General features: G+C 36.1%; 1 protein-coding gene across 2 annotated transcripts; it reads left to right on the forward strand.

Annotated features, from left to right (window-relative positions):
- Nucleotides 1-2,647: 2,647 nt before the first annotated feature.
- On the forward strand, nucleotides 2,648-3,532 carry LOC308274159 (nucleophosmin; the record flags this gene model as incomplete). 2 transcript variants are annotated; one of them, XM_080711632.1, is made up of 3 exons in its annotated part: nucleotides 2,648-2,708; nucleotides 2,997-3,223; nucleotides 3,308-3,532. In XM_080711632.1, the coding sequence occupies 3 exons, from the start codon at nucleotides 2,648-2,650 to the stop codon at nucleotides 3,530-3,532; spliced, it is 513 nt and encodes a 170-aa protein (XP_080567758.1). The 2 variants fall into 2 exon arrangements, with proteins under 2 accessions (XP_080567758.1, XP_080567757.1); XM_080711631.1 differs by having other exon boundaries at nucleotides 2,648-3,223.
- Nucleotides 3,533-18,369: the final 14,837 nt, after the last annotated feature.

Raw genomic sequence — 18,369 nt, forward strand, 5'->3', positions numbered from 1 at the left:
ATAACAAAAGCCCTGGAGGCTTGATTGTTTGCAGCTGAGATAGCAAATAGTTCAAAAGTAGGTGAACCTTTCCCCAGGCTAATGGAATAATGGTTTGGAAAACAGGGAGAAATAATAATGACTTTAGTCATAATGTTTTTTATTACCATATGTGGAATAAGGATCCTAGTAGGATGCAGTACAGTTGTGTGTTAAGCCCTCATTCCAAGACAGAGACAATTTTAACCAAAAAATCCTCCATATAGTTCCAAAATAATCTCTTCTCAAACACCTTGAAGAGCAAGAGTTACCATATGTTAATAGAATTTGAAGAAGAGTGATAATGTATAATAAAAGGGCGGAATTGTGAGGATATAATTTTATCTTTTCTGTCAAGGGGTAGCCTAACATAAATCATTGTTTTATAACCTGGCAAAGACTTACATTCCATTGCAAAATTAGCATCTCTTAAGAGATTGCAGGTGTCTACCCCTCTCCCATCTTCTCCTGTAGCTGACTGGGAAGGATATGGAGCTGTAATTCCCACCAATAGGAGTTAAGCACAGGGGCTTTGCATCAAGGCCATAAGACCCACTACTTTCTTTATCAGGTGTGCTGTCACATACCTGGGAGCACACTCTTGAAAAAAAGTAAAATCATCTTGCCAAGCAATTTAGAACATATACCTTTTTTTGACACCATGAAAATTTATTTCTAACAATTCCAAGGTATGATTAAACTAAACCAACAGAAATGAACAAACTACCATGGATATGGGAGGACAGAGGGTCAATTGGGGAAAGATATAGGTAACTTAAAAGCTGAGCCTTGAATTAAGAATAAAGTCATTCATTAAGCAGATTTGGAGGCAAAGAGATTCTAACAAAGACTGCTGAAATGCACAAAAGATATAGGAACCTGTGGCTTATTCAGAGAAATGGTGATAAATCAAATGTGAATGAAACAGAGTGGGTAAATGTGTTAGAAGGTGGGTTTCCCCAGTAGAGTAATGTCCTGTATGCCTTAGAAAGGGGTTATTCTGCTAGTAATAGAGGTAACCATCAGGAGTGGTTAGAGGTGAAAGCAATATGATCATCATCAGCCTGGGAAAATAACATTTTGGAAGATAAATCTCTGGTGGTGTTTCAAAGGGAAGATCATTGGTGTAAAGTAGCCAGGGAAATCATGCTGAACAGTTAAACTAAAGCAGTGGGGGCAGCAAAGCAGGTGTTTCCTTCCTGGGGTTCTTAAGAATTACACCCTCAGAAAACAGAAAGGGCAGTAGGAAGTTTATTGTAAAGAGGACAGGGAAGAGGAAGGGGCAAAACACCCTTGCAGGTTATGGGGACCCTGGTGTCTGGCAGCTGCTTTCTGGACACTACTTAAGAGTAGTCCAAGTCAAGTGCAAGTCAGTTGCAAACTGCTTTCTCCCAGAGTCAACACAATCTGCCGGGAGAGAGGTGCAGATCATCCCTAGGGCCCTTGGTTGGCTTTGATGTCTAGCGGGGGCCTTCCTGTCACTATCCAAGAGTTTCCTGGGCCAAGTGCAATCAATTACACACCACCTTCTCTCTAAGCCAACACAACCTGCAGGAGAGAAGAAAGCTGCCAAAATGGAGGGGCTCTCAAGTGGGAAAAACCAACTAGAGTGGCTAGTCTAGGGGTTTATATATTTCTAAGTCTCATTTTCCAATTGGGGGCTCAGAGGCAGTTTCTTAGGATTTGCATAGTGTGTGTGTAGTGTCCTTATTTGAGTCTCCTTCTCTTGATTAAGGTTCCAGACACTGTTTCATGGACTCTTCTCATATTGCTTATCAGCAGGAACAACTGGAGTTTTGTGAAGCTCTGGTCACTTTCAGAAAGCTTTTGATCTTATTATCACTCTTCAGGAGTTTTAGAAGTTGGTTAGCATGTGTTGCCTCTGAGTAAATAGTTTATCTACCATGGCCCTTGGCCCTATCTGCCTACTTCTTCCTTGGTAGAAATGGGGAAAAGAGGACAGATTCCATAACTGTTTTGCCGATAGAATTGCTAAAACTCAATGTCACAGTGTCACAATGTCACTCCTGTCACAGTGTCTTTAATATTTCTGGCTATAAAGATTTGTTTATAAAATTCTATTGTATACATATCACATAGCTTTGTAATCCATTCATTTGTTGATGATCATAGGAGGAACTCTTGATGAAGAAGGAGAAACCATAGATGAGCAAATAAGGTAGGCTAACTGAAGAAAATGGGAGGGAGAAAGAGGGAATTTCCCTAAGGTACATGATGTGCATTCATAAACATATCAAAATCAATCAGTAAACTAAACATGAGAAGGAGGGAGGAGAGAGGGAATGGGATGGGAAGTGGGGAAGGGCAAATAAGTGATAAGTGATGAGTGCACACATGCCTCTAACATCTTACACACTACTAGGATGTATGACTGCAATGCAACAATACAAAATTAAAAAAAATAAAGTGGCTATATTTTTATGTAAAAAATGTAGCCTGTTTTATTGGCTACATTTATGTAGTAAATGAAGGGGAACATTTAAAGCCCATGAAGATTTAAAATTCAAATCTGCCCTGGCGTGATTCCGTCCTGCACGTCTATTCTCTGAGGCGCTGGTCATTCTTCTCCGTCCACCTTGTCTCCCACCTAAGTGCATGCCGTCACCTCATGGAAGATTCAATAGATATGGACATGAGCCCCCTGAGGCCACAGAACTATCTTGTTGGTTGTGAGCTCAAGGCTGACAAAGATTATCACTTTAAAGTGGATAATGATGAAAACGAGCACCAGTTATCATTAAGAATGGTCAGTTTAGGTGCTGGTGCAAAGGATGAGTTGCACATCGTGGAAGCAGAGGCAATGAACTATGAAGGCAGTCCAATTAAAATAACATTGGAAACTTTGAAAATGTCTGTGCAGCCAACGGTTTCTCTTGGGGGCTTTGAAAATACACCACCTGTGGTCTTAAGGTTGAAGTGTGGCTCAGGGCCTGTGCATATTAGTGAACAACATTTAGTAGCTGTGGAAGAAGATGCAGAGTCAGAAGATGAAGAAGAGGAAGATGTAAAACTCCTAAGTATATCTGGAAAGCGATCTGCCCCTGGAAGTGGTAGCAAGGTACTGCAGAAAAAAGTAAAGCTTGCTGCTGATGAAGATGATGATGACGACGATGATGATGAAGAAGATGATAATGAGGATGATGATGATGATTTTGATGATGAGGAAACTGAAGAAAAAGTTCCAGTGAGAAAATCTGTATGAGATACTCCAGACAAAAATGTGCAGAAATCTAACCAGAATGGAAAAGACTCAAAACCATCTACACCAAGATCAAAAGGTCAAGAATCCTTCAAAAAACAGGAAGAAACCCCTAAAGCCCCCAAAGGACCTACTTCTGTAGAAGACATTAAAGCAAAAATGCAAGCAAGTATAGAAAAAGGTGTTTCACTACCCAAAATGGAGGCGAAGTTCATCAATTACGTGAAGATTTGCTTCCGGATGACTGACCAGGAGGCTATTCAAGATCTCTGGCAGTGGAGAAAGTCTCTTTAAGAAAATAGTTGAAACAGTTTGTTAAAATTTTCCGTCTTATTTCATTTCTGTAACAGTTGATATCTGGCTGTGCTTTTTATAATGCAAAGTGAGAACTCTCCCTACCGTGTTTGATAAATGTTGTCCAGGTTTCCTTGCCAAGAATGTGTTGTCCAAAATGCCTGTTTAGTTTTTAAAGATGGAACTCCACCCTTTGCTTGGTTAAGTATGTATGGAATGTTATGATAGAACATAGTAGTAGTGGTGGTCAGACATGGAAATGGTGGGGAGACAAAAATATACATGTGAAATAAACTCAGTATTTTAATAAAGTAAAATAAAATAAAATAAAATTCAAATCTGTGATAACATGAAGAGTGAGTACTGTCTGTCTGTCTGTCTGTCTGTCTGTCTGTCTGTCTCTCTCTCTCTCTCTCTCTCTCTCTCCCCTCATCCTTATAATGGAGTAACACAAAAAGGAAAACTACTACTAAATATTTTTAAAATATTCATTATTAGCTATGTTATCATGCATTTATTCTTTTCAGTGGTAAAGGGGGAAAAATAAAGTTACCCCAAGATTGAACAGAAGTTGATTAAGTACCTAGAGAGTCTTCTCTTTTCCCATTACTTTCACATTTTTTTTTTATTCATGAAGGCAGTAAACATACCATACCACAGAGTGGAGAAATGATATAACTCAGAAATATCAGAATCCTAGAGGGATAGTGTGCATGGAACTGAACTCTATAATTAATAGTTTGAATAAGTAAATGGCCAGTATTCAGAAGCAGATTTTATACAGTGCTTATCTCCCAAGAGAAAGATTCTGAAAGGAAATATGGTTAAGATACTCTTAAGTCATTAAATTACATTGTCATTGGAAGCCTGATGCCCTGGGCACTCCCAGAACATATGGCAGAAAAATATCTTGTCGAGAATTTCATTGCCAGCATCAATCCATAGCTTCAAGAGGCACAGCTGCCATGCTGGAGAGAGTCCAAAGAAGTCTCAGGACTGCCTGTTCTTGCATGAAATAGATGGAAAGGTGGAGGTTTGAGCCCACAACTTTGTTTTCATCTTTCTACAGGGCTCATGGATCACAATCCACAGCCCAGTGCCCTGTTTCTCCAGACCTTCTGCTCCATTTTCCTTGTAGAAATGACAGAGACGTTGTGACCCTGGCCGTGTATCTGTAAGTGGAGTGATGAACATGGCTTTTCCAGGGAAGTCAAATTTCTTGGTTCTGACCTCATTTATAGTAAAGCAGTGAAGCCAGCTAATGAACAGGTTGACTGTGAGGTTTTCTTTATATTTGATTTAACAACACTGAGTACTGGATTGAATTTGGTAACCATTTTCTTCAAGCTTACTGAGAGAATAGAATCTGTTGAGTGAAACTTAAAGGAATCAGCAATAGATTTCTGACTTTATTTACCTAAAATCATCCTACATGCCTAGAACTGTATTTGCACTTTCTAAGAAATGTTCATTTGACCAACTGGTTTTTCTGCAAATCCAACCATTAGCTTCACTCTTATATGAAATTAAGAAATGATCTCACTAAGCCCTCTCTTAAGATGAAAACCTACTCTTGTCACAAATGTTATTTTATGACTTATTTGTCTTTGTTTTATTATTGTTTGCCTATGTTATTGTTCACATTTGTTGTTTGTTTTCAGAAGGAAAAGTTTTTACTGTTCTTGTCTCTTTGTTAATTTTAGATTCCTATGCACTGATCAAGAAGCATGGCATATTAACAAAAAATATCAACCAGTTTTGATATTTGAATTTATCAGTTTAATACAACAATACAGTAACACCAAAATAATGACATATGGCTTCCTTTATTAGGAGATGTGGGAGAGAAAAACTTGGCCAGTTGGAGAATTTAAGGGCCTGAAGCTCAAGGACTAGGATGCAGCTATGAATGGACCAGAAACTCCATGGAAACACAGAACAAGGTAGTAAACATTGTCTTTATCTTCCCTTCTGCCCAGGGTAGAGCAGATGCTCAAAATGAGTCAGTCAGATTTAACTATCAAAAGATGATTACTGTCTTCCAAATTAAGCCTGGCCCATATACTGAACTGTTAATAACTAACAAGCATTAAAACCTCCCATCTAATATTAGAAATGTGAGTTTCCCTGTCTATCTGCTTGTGCTATATGATTTTTGGAATTTCTACCATTATGCTGTTCACATGAATTTGAATTTTAGACAATGAAGAAAAAATATGTTTATCACTTTTTACCCTTTCTTCAGGAACATATATTTGTATTCAGAAAGCATTATAACTTGGTTAAATCAGCTGAGAATTCTATTCTTAACAATATAAGACATTTCATAAAAATAGGTAAAATCTTTCTGGATTGGTTGTTTGTATGATGAGCTTAACTGATATATTATTTTATCTCATACTCTATTATTTCAGAGCACATGAGCAGAAATTTAAGAGCAATGAATGTTTGATAATCAGAGTGAATATTAAAAAAGTATTTTAAACAGGCAGAGCAAAGACAAAAATCTCACCCTGTACAATTGCTACAGGTATGAAATGAGGGAGCAGTGTTTTGAAAATAAAACCATTAAATTTCTTCAAAAGTGGGTTTTTTTCCATTTAGACTACTTCTAATTTGTGAAAAAATGCACTTGACATATTGTATATGAGAGATTCAATCACTGTCATGCATTTTCATGTCGTAAGAACAGTTGGAGAAATCAGAAAGATTATGTAAACAAAGAACACTTGTGGTTAATCATTGGTGCTACCTCTCCTGAATTTCTTCAAATTATCTCATTTTTAAAGTTACTAAATGATACAGAATTGGAAAAGTTATAAATTAAAAATGAGATATTGTTCAAGCTTAATATTTTTATCTGTATTAGGATAAATGAATGAATTTTGCCACATAGAGTTTTGTTTGTCCTCCCATCATTTTATTTCTTTGTCTCCCCTGAATATCATGAGAATAAATGATTCAACCCTTTCAAGGACAGAATGCAAACAAAAGCAAGTTCATCTTTTCTTCTTTTGGTGGTACTAGGAGTGGAACCCAGAAGCTTTCTACCTCCATGCTATACTCCCAGACCTATTTTTATATTTTATTTGGAAACAGGGTCTCACTAAGTTGCTGAGAGCCTCACTAAGTAGCTGAGACTGGCTTTGAACCTGTGAGATCCTCCTGTCTCAGCCTCCCAAGCATGGAGATTACAAGCGAGTGCCACCATGCTTAGCCACAAGTGAGTTCATTTTAAGGTCACTTGGGATTTGGGGTATAACTCTCATGAATCTTTGAGGTGGTGCAAATGACCACTGAAGACTGAAGAAAAGCAAGAGAGGCTAGGTCTGGATTGTAAGAATGATGATAGTGTGGGTGCTAGTCTAGTACTTGCTAGACCCAACATAGTGCTTACCATGTATGAAGCATCTAACAAATTGGAGATGAATAAACAAAAGAAAATATAAAATATGAGAAAAACATTAATTACAGAATGACTAATGATGATGTAACCTCTTAAACATTTTTATGCCAAATTTTAAATAATCAGTCAGTGATTTTAAACTCTGGGCACCACAAGTATTTAAAAGCTATTTGTAAAAGATATTTCTGTTACCCTTGTTCAGAAGAGCCAGAATTAATAAATGGTATTATTCAGACTTAAGTTTCATCACTAGTGCCAATTGCCATGTCTCAGAGTCCATTTTATGATGTATGACGTGAAGATTCACAATCCAAGCCATGAATTACACAAATCATATTCACCAAAGAGTAACTGCCTGTTATATTTTTTTCTTGAGACAAATGAAATTTTATTTTATTTCTTAAATTCATGGCGTTATGGAAAATGCCCACTCAAAGATAGATTGTAATCTTGGGACATCTTTTCCAAGACTGCAATCTTAAACGATCTTAAAAAATATAAGAATTCAGGGGGAAACATAAACCTTCCAGCTAAACTTCAAAGTAACTTTCCAAATGGAATCAAATTCATCCATTGAAGGTGAATATCTTAAAGTTTACTTGGTGATGGCTGCTTGTTTCTATTTTTCTTTCTTTTTTCTTCCTTTATTTTCACTGTTATTTATGGCAACTTGAAATTTCTCTAACGAGCATCAAACTTGTCTATGCCTATACCTTTAATGAAATGATGCCATCTACAAAGACAGTTTTGAGAATTTAGAATGTTTCCATTACCATGACTCAAACTGATCAAATTTCATGATGCTGTTATGGGCTGCAAATTTACTTTTGTTATACTCAAATGTTCTTTATTTCAATCTTGTGGAATGGTGTTTCTTGTGAGACTCAGCTCTCCAATGAAAAGTGGCAGGAGGAAAAATCAGATCTGGTTTCTTTGAAACTCAGCTCCACTTGAGTGGTTCAGATCAGTGTTCCATCTTCAGAGTTCTGGACCCTCTCCTCTTCTAGAGAGGGTCCAGAACTGGACCCTCTGGACCTTTCTAGAGAAAAAGACTGGACAATAATATAAGCCCCAGAAACAATCACAAAAATTTTGACTTTATCTTTGGGGTGTTAAGCCCTTTCTTTGAGGTTCTAATGTATTTGTGGGAAAAATATTCATACCTCAGAGGCTTCTTTCTGGCTATATAAATGCCTTTTTCCCCAAAAAATGTTAACCCCTAAGTCAATCTAGTCTCTCTCTTAAATAAGCCAAAGATCTATATAAACGACCTATTTTTCCTCTCCACATCCTCTGCTACCAACATACAAATATATTAGAGATTTATTTTTCTGATGTATTTGTTGAAACTTGTGAAGAAACAAAATGATCAACTAAGGAACTGTGCAATATAAATTGTGTATTGTTTCTTTTAACCCTTTTTAATAAACTTTTATTAGTATGTGGTAATTATAAATCATAGTGAGTTTCAAAGTATGAATTTCAAAATAGATAAATGCACACAGCATCTTGTGTATTTCTCTCCAGATTTTATTCCTCACCTTCTTCCTCCGCACACATATTAGGAAGATTGGTAGATATCTTCATATATGGACATAGCATTATTTTATTTTTTTGGAGGGGGACTGTGAATTGAACCCCAGGGACATTCTACCTCTGAGCTACAACCTTAGCCTTTTTTGGTTTTGTATTTGGAAACAAGGTCTCACTAAGTTGCTCAAGTCAGCCTTGAACCTGTGGTCCTCTTATCTCAGTCTTCCAAGTACTGGAGCATACCACCATGCCTGATTTAAACTGTCTCTGTTACCAAGCCTTCTTTTCTTCCTCCCCACTTCTGTCCTTCCACTATTCTCCTGGTCTCTCTTATTTATCTAGAAGGCCTTTTTGTTTTCTATTTTCTCTCTAGCTTCCACACATGAGAGAAAATATGACTCTTGACTTCCTGAAACTGATCTCATTGATTTTCCTAGTTTCTCCCATTTTCCTGAAAATGACATATTTTGTTTTTCTTTATGGCTGAGTAAAATGTCATTGTATGTATATACCACATTATTGTTATGGATTCATCTGCTGATAGACACCTAAGTTGACTCCAAAATTTGGCTATTGTGAATTGGACTACCATAATCATGGATATGCATGCATCACTATGCTATTCTTCACTCTCCTGATTGTTTTTCTTGCTGTGAAAGTTAATTTGATTTAGTCCTATGTATTTGTTTTTAGTTTGGTTACCTTCGTAGAGATCTGATTATCTTTAAGCCCACATTTTTTTACTTACAAATTCTAATGCTGAAAATTTACTCTATCAATGTGTTCATCAAAAAATGCAGTTTAAGATGGGCGTGGTAGCGCATGCCTGTAATCCTAGCATTTGGGAGGCTGAGATCTGAGGATCGTGGTTCACAGACAGCCTCAGCTACTTAGTGATGCTCTCTGCAACTTAGTGAAACCCTGTTTCAAAATAAAAAATAGGGCAGGATGTGTAGCTTGGAGATCAAATGCCCCTGGGTTCCATCCCCAGGCCTGCCCCCCCCCTTCAAAAAAAGCAAAGGTTTAAGAGGAGGGTGTTTTTTTTTTCTTCTTTTCTAATATTATTTGTAACACTAAACCAAAGAAGTAGTCATGTCTTAAAATTATACAAATGAACCAGGTATGGTGGTACATGCTTGTAATCTCAGCATTTGGGAGGCTGAGGCGGGAGGATGGTTGTTTGAGGACAGTTGCAGCTACTAATTAGTGATGTCCTTTGCAACTCGGTGAGATTCTATTTCAAAATAAAGAATAAAAAAATAGAAAAATAGGGCTGGGAGTATAGCTCAGAAGTAGAATCCCTCTGGGTTCCATCCCAGTGCCACAAAGTAATAATAATAATTAATAATAATAATATTAATAATAATAATAATGTGTTTAAGGAGAAATATATAATATAATTTAGTGAATGAACATTGTATGATAAATTTTGCTTATTTTAAAAATACATACCTTCATCCATATTTATATACTGGCATATAAAATTTTTTATTCTTAAATTTGGGATCCATGAACAGTGGTTTCCTTTAGAAAAATAACATGTGAAAGTTGGTATAATGGTAATCCTAGTACTAGAGAGGCTGAGACAGGAGAATCACAAGTTTGAAGCCAGCCTTAGCTACTTAGAAAGGCCTTCTGCAACTTAATGAGACCTTGCTTCAAAAAAAAAAAAAATAGGGCTGGGGTACAATAGCTCAGAGGTAGAATGCCCCTGGTTTCCATCCACAGTACTGCAAAAAATAAAGAAAATAATATTTGTAAATTTATAATATTTTGTAATGTTTGAATTTTATATTAAGAATCTAATATACTTGTTTTGTTTTCCTTTGGTTTAATTTTTTATTTGTTTTTATTTTATCTAGCATTCACTAAGCAATTGACCTTCAACCTATTTGTCATTTGTGTTTCCTTATTTATATATGCTGTGCTTAAAAAATGAAGGTAGAATAAAACTACATAGGAAGTATAGAGTTAGAGAAGAAAAAGCACTTCTTTGAAACAGAAGTATCACTTTCTGGGCTTAAACTATTCTGTAAAAGGAGCACATCATCATTGGCTTCCTTTCTAAAATATGCTAGTCTCCCTGTCTTTTCTCTGAAAACAGAAATTTCAAAACCGCTTAGAAAAAACAAAATACAACAGACTAAAATAAATGGCTTACAGTTGAATTTTTTAAACTAGGATTTCACAGAGCACTTTTTTTTTTACAAAATGTTTTCCTGCAACAAAATATGTATGAGAAAAATCTGGCTTTAAAAATACATTACTTATCACACAAGTACTTTCTAGACAATGTACTATATTAATGTAATTTGTGAGTGTCAAAGAAGGGCATATAGTATGCGGCCTTTCATTACCCTGCTATAATTCCCAGCACTGAATTCTAGGTTATATCCACTTTATAAAATGCAGCCACAGGAAAATTAGTCAAAAGAAAACTAAGAGTTAGAAATCTTTTTAATACATATATATTAAAGAAAGATTATATAATGTATATTTATAACAGAAAGAAATGCACATAAAAACAATGACTCTGCAGTTAGTAGAAGTGAAGCCAAATTATGCACACATCACTTATTTTAGCCCTTCCCCAATTCCTACCCCATTCCCACCCCCTTTCCTTCTTCTCATGTTTGGCTTAGTGATTGACTTTGATAAAGAATCTTTCAATGAGAACCCCTTTTATGAAAATATCTTACTATTATTTCAAGATTGATATCCCTTTGCAATACTGAGACTAGTCAGATCCCATGAAAGAGAACATTAGGAGATATTATTGGGTTCGAGATTAGTAAGACAGCATCGCCTCTGCTCCTACTCTGAGACTGGTGAATAAGTTGGTGGCAATCTCAAAGAGTGAAGATTTTTACACATCACTCTGTGATCTCCAGTGGCAACTGGACCATAAACAGTTTAGTTTAAACGTGCTCCTTCAACTCTTCAAACCCCTGTGGAGATTATCCTTCCTCTCACCAGGTGGACTTGACTCACAGCAAGTTGATGTTCTTAGCTTTGAAGTCTCTTAATTCTCCACTCCTGCGGCTAAACTTTCCTGTAGATAACAAACATAAGTGCACACAGGACTTGGTATGTTTCTCTCTGGATATCACTCTTTCCCACTGCTTCATACATATTACTGAGATTGGTAGTACAGATATAGCATTATTTGAACTGTTTCTTTCCTCAATTCTCCTCTTCCCCTTTCCTACCTCCCTACTCTCATACCCTTCCATTATTCTAGTGGTCTCTCTCCCTGTTTATCTAAATTCCCTTTTGTTTCTCTCTAGCTTGCATATATGAAAGAAATAATATAACCCTAAAATTTCAGAGGATGGCATATCTCACTTAGCAGGTGCTATTATCTAGTTCCATTTCTCTGCAAATGAAATGGTTTTATTCTTTTGTATGGCTGAATAAAACTCCATTGTATGCACAAACCACAGTTTTTATTTTTTATCCATTTGTCTGTTTATACACACCTAAGTTGGCACCATAATCTGGCTATTGGGAATTGTGCTGCTATAAGCATGAATATGAATGCAGCACTATACTATCCTTAACTTAATTCTTTTGAAAAAAAAAAAAAGACTAGTATAGCTGGGTTGAAGGCAGTTCCATTCCTTGTCCCTTTAATTTTTTTTAATTGGTGGGTGCATTACAGTCATACCTCTTAATGGAGTACAAGATGGTAGAGACATATATGCACATCTCACTCATTTTTGAGGAACCTCCATACTTATTTCCATAGTAGTTATATTAATTTACATTCCCACAAACAGTATGCACAAATTTCTATTTCTTTATGTCCTCACTGATATTTACTATTGTTTGTTTCCTTGATGATTGCCATGATAACTAGAGTTAAATGGAATCTCAGTGTAGTTTTGATTTGCATCTTCCTTTCTTCAATATATATCTCTGTAATGTATTTGGTGAGACATAGTTCTCCTAGATTAGTTATTTGCCTCTTGTTTCTTTAGGGTTTTTGAGAGTATTTAAGTTGATTCTTAAATTATTTTTCTAGCAAACCCAGTGTCCTAAGCTTCCTCAGGAAATATTTCTATTTATTTTAATTATAGAGAAGGGACAATACTTTATTTTTGTGTAGCTTATTCTCTTTTGTTAAAGAAGGACATTTTAAGTACTTAAGTATGAAAACTCTGAAAATCAATTTTATTTCTCCCCAGAGTTTGTTGTTACATGTTGTAGGTTTTATGTTTGTCTGGTGACTTTCCTAAAAACTTTTGAAAAGTTTATATTCTTTGTTTTTTGTGACCACTAAAGTTTGTGTCCCTTTAGTTTGGCAGTCAACAAGTGTTTTGAGAGAAATTCTCTTAAACTCTTGAGACAAAACAAAAAATAAATAATAATTTTTAAAAGTTCTCTAAGGTTCTGTATTTTGCCTATGTGTTAGGGCACTTTTTCACACACAGCCAAGCTATTTATAACTCTGTTTTAACCTTCATTTCCTGAATGTGTGAAAAGTTATCCTTAAATGAAAGCCTGAAGTCTTGGGCATTTCAGGAGAATGAGTCAAGTTCTGCACATATATCTATCTTTTTTGTTTCCCTAGTGTACATAGGAACTTTAAAAAAGCTTTATTCCTTCATATAACTTTTTTCCAACTTGTTTCATTTTTTTATTGAACATAAATGGTATACATTTAAACTATAATTGGTACCCTCTCCCCCCCTGCCCCTGTTTTCCCTTCCCCCCCTCCCACCAATGATTGTCCAGGGTAACCATGACATATTCATAATTTTACACATATTCAGATGTAGACCCTCATTCATCAAGTTCAGTCTTCCTCCTCCCCTATCTTTTCATTCAAGCTTTGCTGGTATTTCTCCTCCATTACCTGGAGTACCACTGGTATCCTCTACATTCCCTAGTTTGGGCATATTAGAGGGAACATATGTACCTTCTCCTTCTGTGCTTGAGTGATCTCACTTAACATAATGTTCTCCAGGACTTTCCATCTTCTTGCAGCCACTATGGAGATCTGTGTGGAGATTCCTAAGAAATCTAGGAATAGATCCACCATATCCAGCTCTACCACTCCTGGGTATTTTTCCCAAAGGGTTGAATACAGAGAACTATAGCAACTTATGCATACCTATGTTCATAGCAGCACAATTCGTAATAGCCAAAATATGGAACCAACCCAGGTCTCCATCAACAGATGAATGGATTGCAAAACTCTGGGAAATACACACAATGGAATTCTACTCAGCCAACTCACTTCTTCCCTGACTTTCCAAGCCACCTGTTTCTTATCCAAGTTGTTTTTCCTTGACTATAGCTTCTGTGGCCAATACTATAATTTTTAGCAAATACCACCTAGGAAAAATAGTCTTTGGAATGATCTGAGTCATGCTAAGCAAAGGAAAGTATTTTTGCTGGACTTTTAAGATTCCACCAGTCAGAATGAAAACATAATTATTTGAGAATAAAGACTATATTTCTCTCCCTGGCACAAATAACCTGTATCAGAAGTATAGACTTCTGTATTATGGCCACTGCTAATCTTGAGAGTCAAGATTGACAAGTAACATACTTAAAGTACCACATAACTCTCTTACTAGATATAGGAGCTTTAGTCTTCAATAATCTCTCAAGTGCTTGCTATAAACTCTTGATCTGATTCCTGAGTTCTGTGACAGTTGATATTGAAAATTTTTAGCAGCATATCAGTTGCTTTTGTCTAGAAATGAAGACCTAGATTTCTCTAATCTGCCGGTTTGGGTGAGTCATCCTCTTCTAGGTTTTGCTTTAACATTTTAAATACATTCATGCTCCCTCAGATATTTCTCTTTTCATTGGCATTTTTCCAGGACTTTAAAAATACTCAGATCTTCCCCATTATAAAAAAAAAAGAAACAGAAGACTTAACCCCTTCCTTCAACATTTCTAATATCTTACTCCTCTTTCTGCTCCATCCAAGTCTTCAGAAAAATTAACTTTCTTTCAATATCGCAATGTCTTCCCTTTTGCCATGAAAATTCTCTTGACCACTTAGGTGGAAACTAACTATTGATTAACTTTGCCTTGTTGTTGCCTTGCTGTTTTAGCATCTTTTCCAGTTGCTGTGACCAAAATACCTGACAAACATAACTTAGAGAAAGAAATGTTTATTGGGACATATGATTTTAGAGGTTTCAGGAATATTAGGCTATGATTGGATTGCAGTGTGGTAACCAGGTGCATGGAAGAGGAAAGCTATTTTCACACCATGGCATCTGAAAGAAGAGGGGAAGAGAGAGAGAGAGAGGGAGAGAGAGAGAGAGAGAGAGAGAGAGAGAGAGAGAGAGAGAGAGAGGAGAGAGAAGAGGGAGGGGGAGGAGGAGGAGGAGGAAGAGGAGGAGAAGGAGAAGGAGAAGAAGAAGAAAGGAGAAGGAGGAGAAGGAGAAGAGAGCAAAACAGATATAGTCCTTAGGCTACACTGCTAGTGACCTACATCTCCAGCCACATCCTACCTGCCTAAAACACCACCCAGTAAATCTATTCAAATTAGTAATCCTGTGGTGGATTTATCTACTGATGGGGTCAGAACACTTATTCAATTATTTCACCTTCAAATACTGTTTTGCACTTGGGGACATGCTTTCATTACATGAGCCTTTTGGGTGACATTTCACACCCAAACTATAACATCTGTATATAGTATTGTCATACAGATATAACTCTGTGTGCGCGCGCGCGTGTGTGTGTGTGTGTGTGTGTGTGTGTGTGTGTGTCCAGCATTTAAACCCAGGGACATTCTATCTTTGGCTTATAAATTTGGCCCTATTTTTTTAAAGGTCTCAATTAAGTTATTCTATATTCCTGGCCTGGAACCAGAGATCCTTCTCACTCAGCCTCTTAGGTACTCGGATTGCACACAAATGCTACTATGCCTGCTATGCCTGGCATCTTCTTCGTACTATTTTTTATGCTTTCTTTATAAGTCTGAGTCATTCATAGTTAAAATCACATCTGGGCATGGTGGCACATGCTTGTAATCCCCACACTTGGGAGGCGGAGACAGGAGGATCGTGCAGGTTCGAAGCCAGCCGCGCTGGCTTAAGAGACCCTGTTTCAAAATATAAAATAGGTCTAGGAGTGTAGCCCAGAGGTAGAAGAGCTTCCAGGAACCCCGGTACCACCAAAAAAAAAACCCCCACATATTAATTGTTTTTGTATATCCAGATCTTAGTAGACTACCTTGCATATGTCAAGATTTTAATACAAAGATTTAATCAAATTCTTATAATAGATACAAGACTGAATTTATAATACTATTTTTAAATGATCTTCATTTAAGTCATTTTCCTAGTCACAATGTAATATATTTCAAGGGACTTTATAGAGTACATAATGCAATTATATGCATAGATTTTAATAATTCAAGTGCACATAATATATATAATATATATACATGTATATATTATATATATATGTATATATATATAGTACTGTACATGTATATATATATTTGGTGGTATATATATGTATATATATATATGTTTTGGTAGTACTGGGGTTCCTGGAAATCCTTCTACCTCCAGGCTACACTTCCAGACACCTATTTTTTATATTTTTATTTGGAAACAGGGTCTCTTAAGCCATCATGGCTGGCTTCAAACCTGCATGATCCGCCTGTCTCTGCCTCCCAAGCGTGAGGATTACAAGCGTGCACCACTACGCCTGGCTTTAAAATATATTTTTAAACACATATAGGAATAAATTAATTGAATGTTCTTCAAGAACCTTCCATTCAAACAAAGTTTTACATAATGGGTAAAAATTTGGTTTTACATAACCTATATAAACCTAAAGTGCAGATACTGTATTTTAGCAGTTAAAGGCAAATTAACATGATAAAAATCACCTATTGTGGGTGGATTTACTGTGTGATTTGACACTTAACTGAAAGGATGACCATCTAATCTTAATTCAAATTAGAAAAGTGTTACCTATGAACAGGCAGGGCCAAAATATCCCTTAGCAGACAATCTACATGCCAACCTAATGCAAAAACAAATGATGATCACTTGTATTAATTACTATACCATTTAACTGGAATGTATTTTACCTGCAAAATTTTTAAGGCAGACATCACCAGTAGCCATAAAACAATAAAAAATAATGATCTAAATAAGAATCATGGTAGACAGAGGGTATAACCATTAGGAGCATAAGCACAGAACTTATTTGCTGCATAAAGTACATTAATTTCTAGTTTAATTACCTGAAGCAAATGATCTAACTTTCTGTATAAGTCTCTCTGTCTTTGAAATAATTATAACATATTATATAACTTTTTGTGCCAGGGGCTGGTCTAAATGTTTTACATTTATTAACTTATTTAAATGTTACATCAATCCTATGAAGTAGGTGCTGTTTTGCAAACGAAAAAACTGAAACATGAAGTTATGTATATTGGCTCTGTCTATAAATGTGACAGTGAAGTCAGAATTTAGCTCACGTGATGGTAGAAGTATTTGTAGATTTTCCCTGTGTGGTAGGGTGACTGGATGGATGGATAGCATAGTCCGTGTATCCATGACAAGCAACATCAGAGGATTAATAAGATGTATATGTGAATGAAATCTTACAAAGGGGAAAAAAGGAGAAAAACTCACATTTCCCTACTTTAAAACATACTACAACACTAGGACTGGTGGTACACACTTGTAATCCCCATGCTTGGGAGGCAGAGACAGGAGGATCGTGCAGGTTCCAAGCCAGCCAGCTGGCTTAAGAGACCCTGTTTCCAAATATATAAAATAGGTCTGGGAGTGTAGCCTGGAAGTACAAGGGTTTCCAGGAACCCCAGTACCACCAAAAAAACAAAAAAACAAAAAACAAAACAAAACAAAAAACATACTACAAAGCTACATTGATTAAAATAATGTGGTAATGACATAAGTATATTTTGGTAGGCCAATGGAAAAAATTGAATATCCAGAAATAAACCCATATGTCCATATCTAATGGGCTTTTATCATGAGCACCAAGACCATTCAATGGTGAAAAATAATAGTCTCTTCAACAAATGGAGCTGGAAAACTGAATAGAGATATGCAAAATAAAAAGTGTAGACCTCCTACCTCATATCATACATAAAAGTTAAGAAAGAGTCAATAGCCTAAGTATAACAGCTAAGAAGAGATAGGGGTGAGTATTGAATAATTTGATTTTGTCAATGAGTTCTCAAATATAATACTAAAAGAAAGGCAAAAAAAAATTGGAAAACATTTGTTTCATCAGACTTAATTTTTTTAATTGGAGAATACTATTAAGAAAGTAAAAAGTCAATCAATGTTATGGGACAAAATATTTTCAATTAATATATCTGAGTTTGCTTTCCAAAATATATAAAAATTCTAATAATTGGCCGGGCGTGGTGGCGCACAATTGTAATCCCCGCGCTTGGGAGGCAGAGACAGGAGGATCGCACAGGTTCGAAGCCAGCCGCGCACGCTGGCTTAGGAGACCCTGTTTCCAAAATAAAAATGTAAAAATAGGTCTGGGAGTGTAGCCCGGAGGTAGAAGGGCTTCCAGGAACCCCAGTACCACCAAAAAAAAAAAAAAAAAAAAATCTAATAATTCAACAAATGCAAACTAAATGACAAAATTAAAAAAATGGAAAAAAGACTTTACTTATCCAGGGAAGATATAATAATGGCAAAAAAAAACACAAGAAAAGATTCTTGATATTATCAGTCATTGGGAAAATTGAAATCAAAATTGCAAAGAGGTATGACTTCATACCCACTAGCAGGCTATGATAAACATTTTTAAAAAGAAAATAATTAGCAAGTTTCAGTGAGATGTGAAGTAGTTCAGGTACTTTAAATTTTTTATTTAAATAGGTAAATATAGAATTATCATACTAACCAGGAGTTCTATCTAT

The sequence above is a fragment of the Muscardinus avellanarius genome (assembly GCF_963383645.1).
Source record: "Muscardinus avellanarius genome assembly, chromosome: 15".
Classification (NCBI taxonomy): Eukaryota; Metazoa; Chordata; class Mammalia; order Rodentia; family Gliridae; genus Muscardinus; species Muscardinus avellanarius.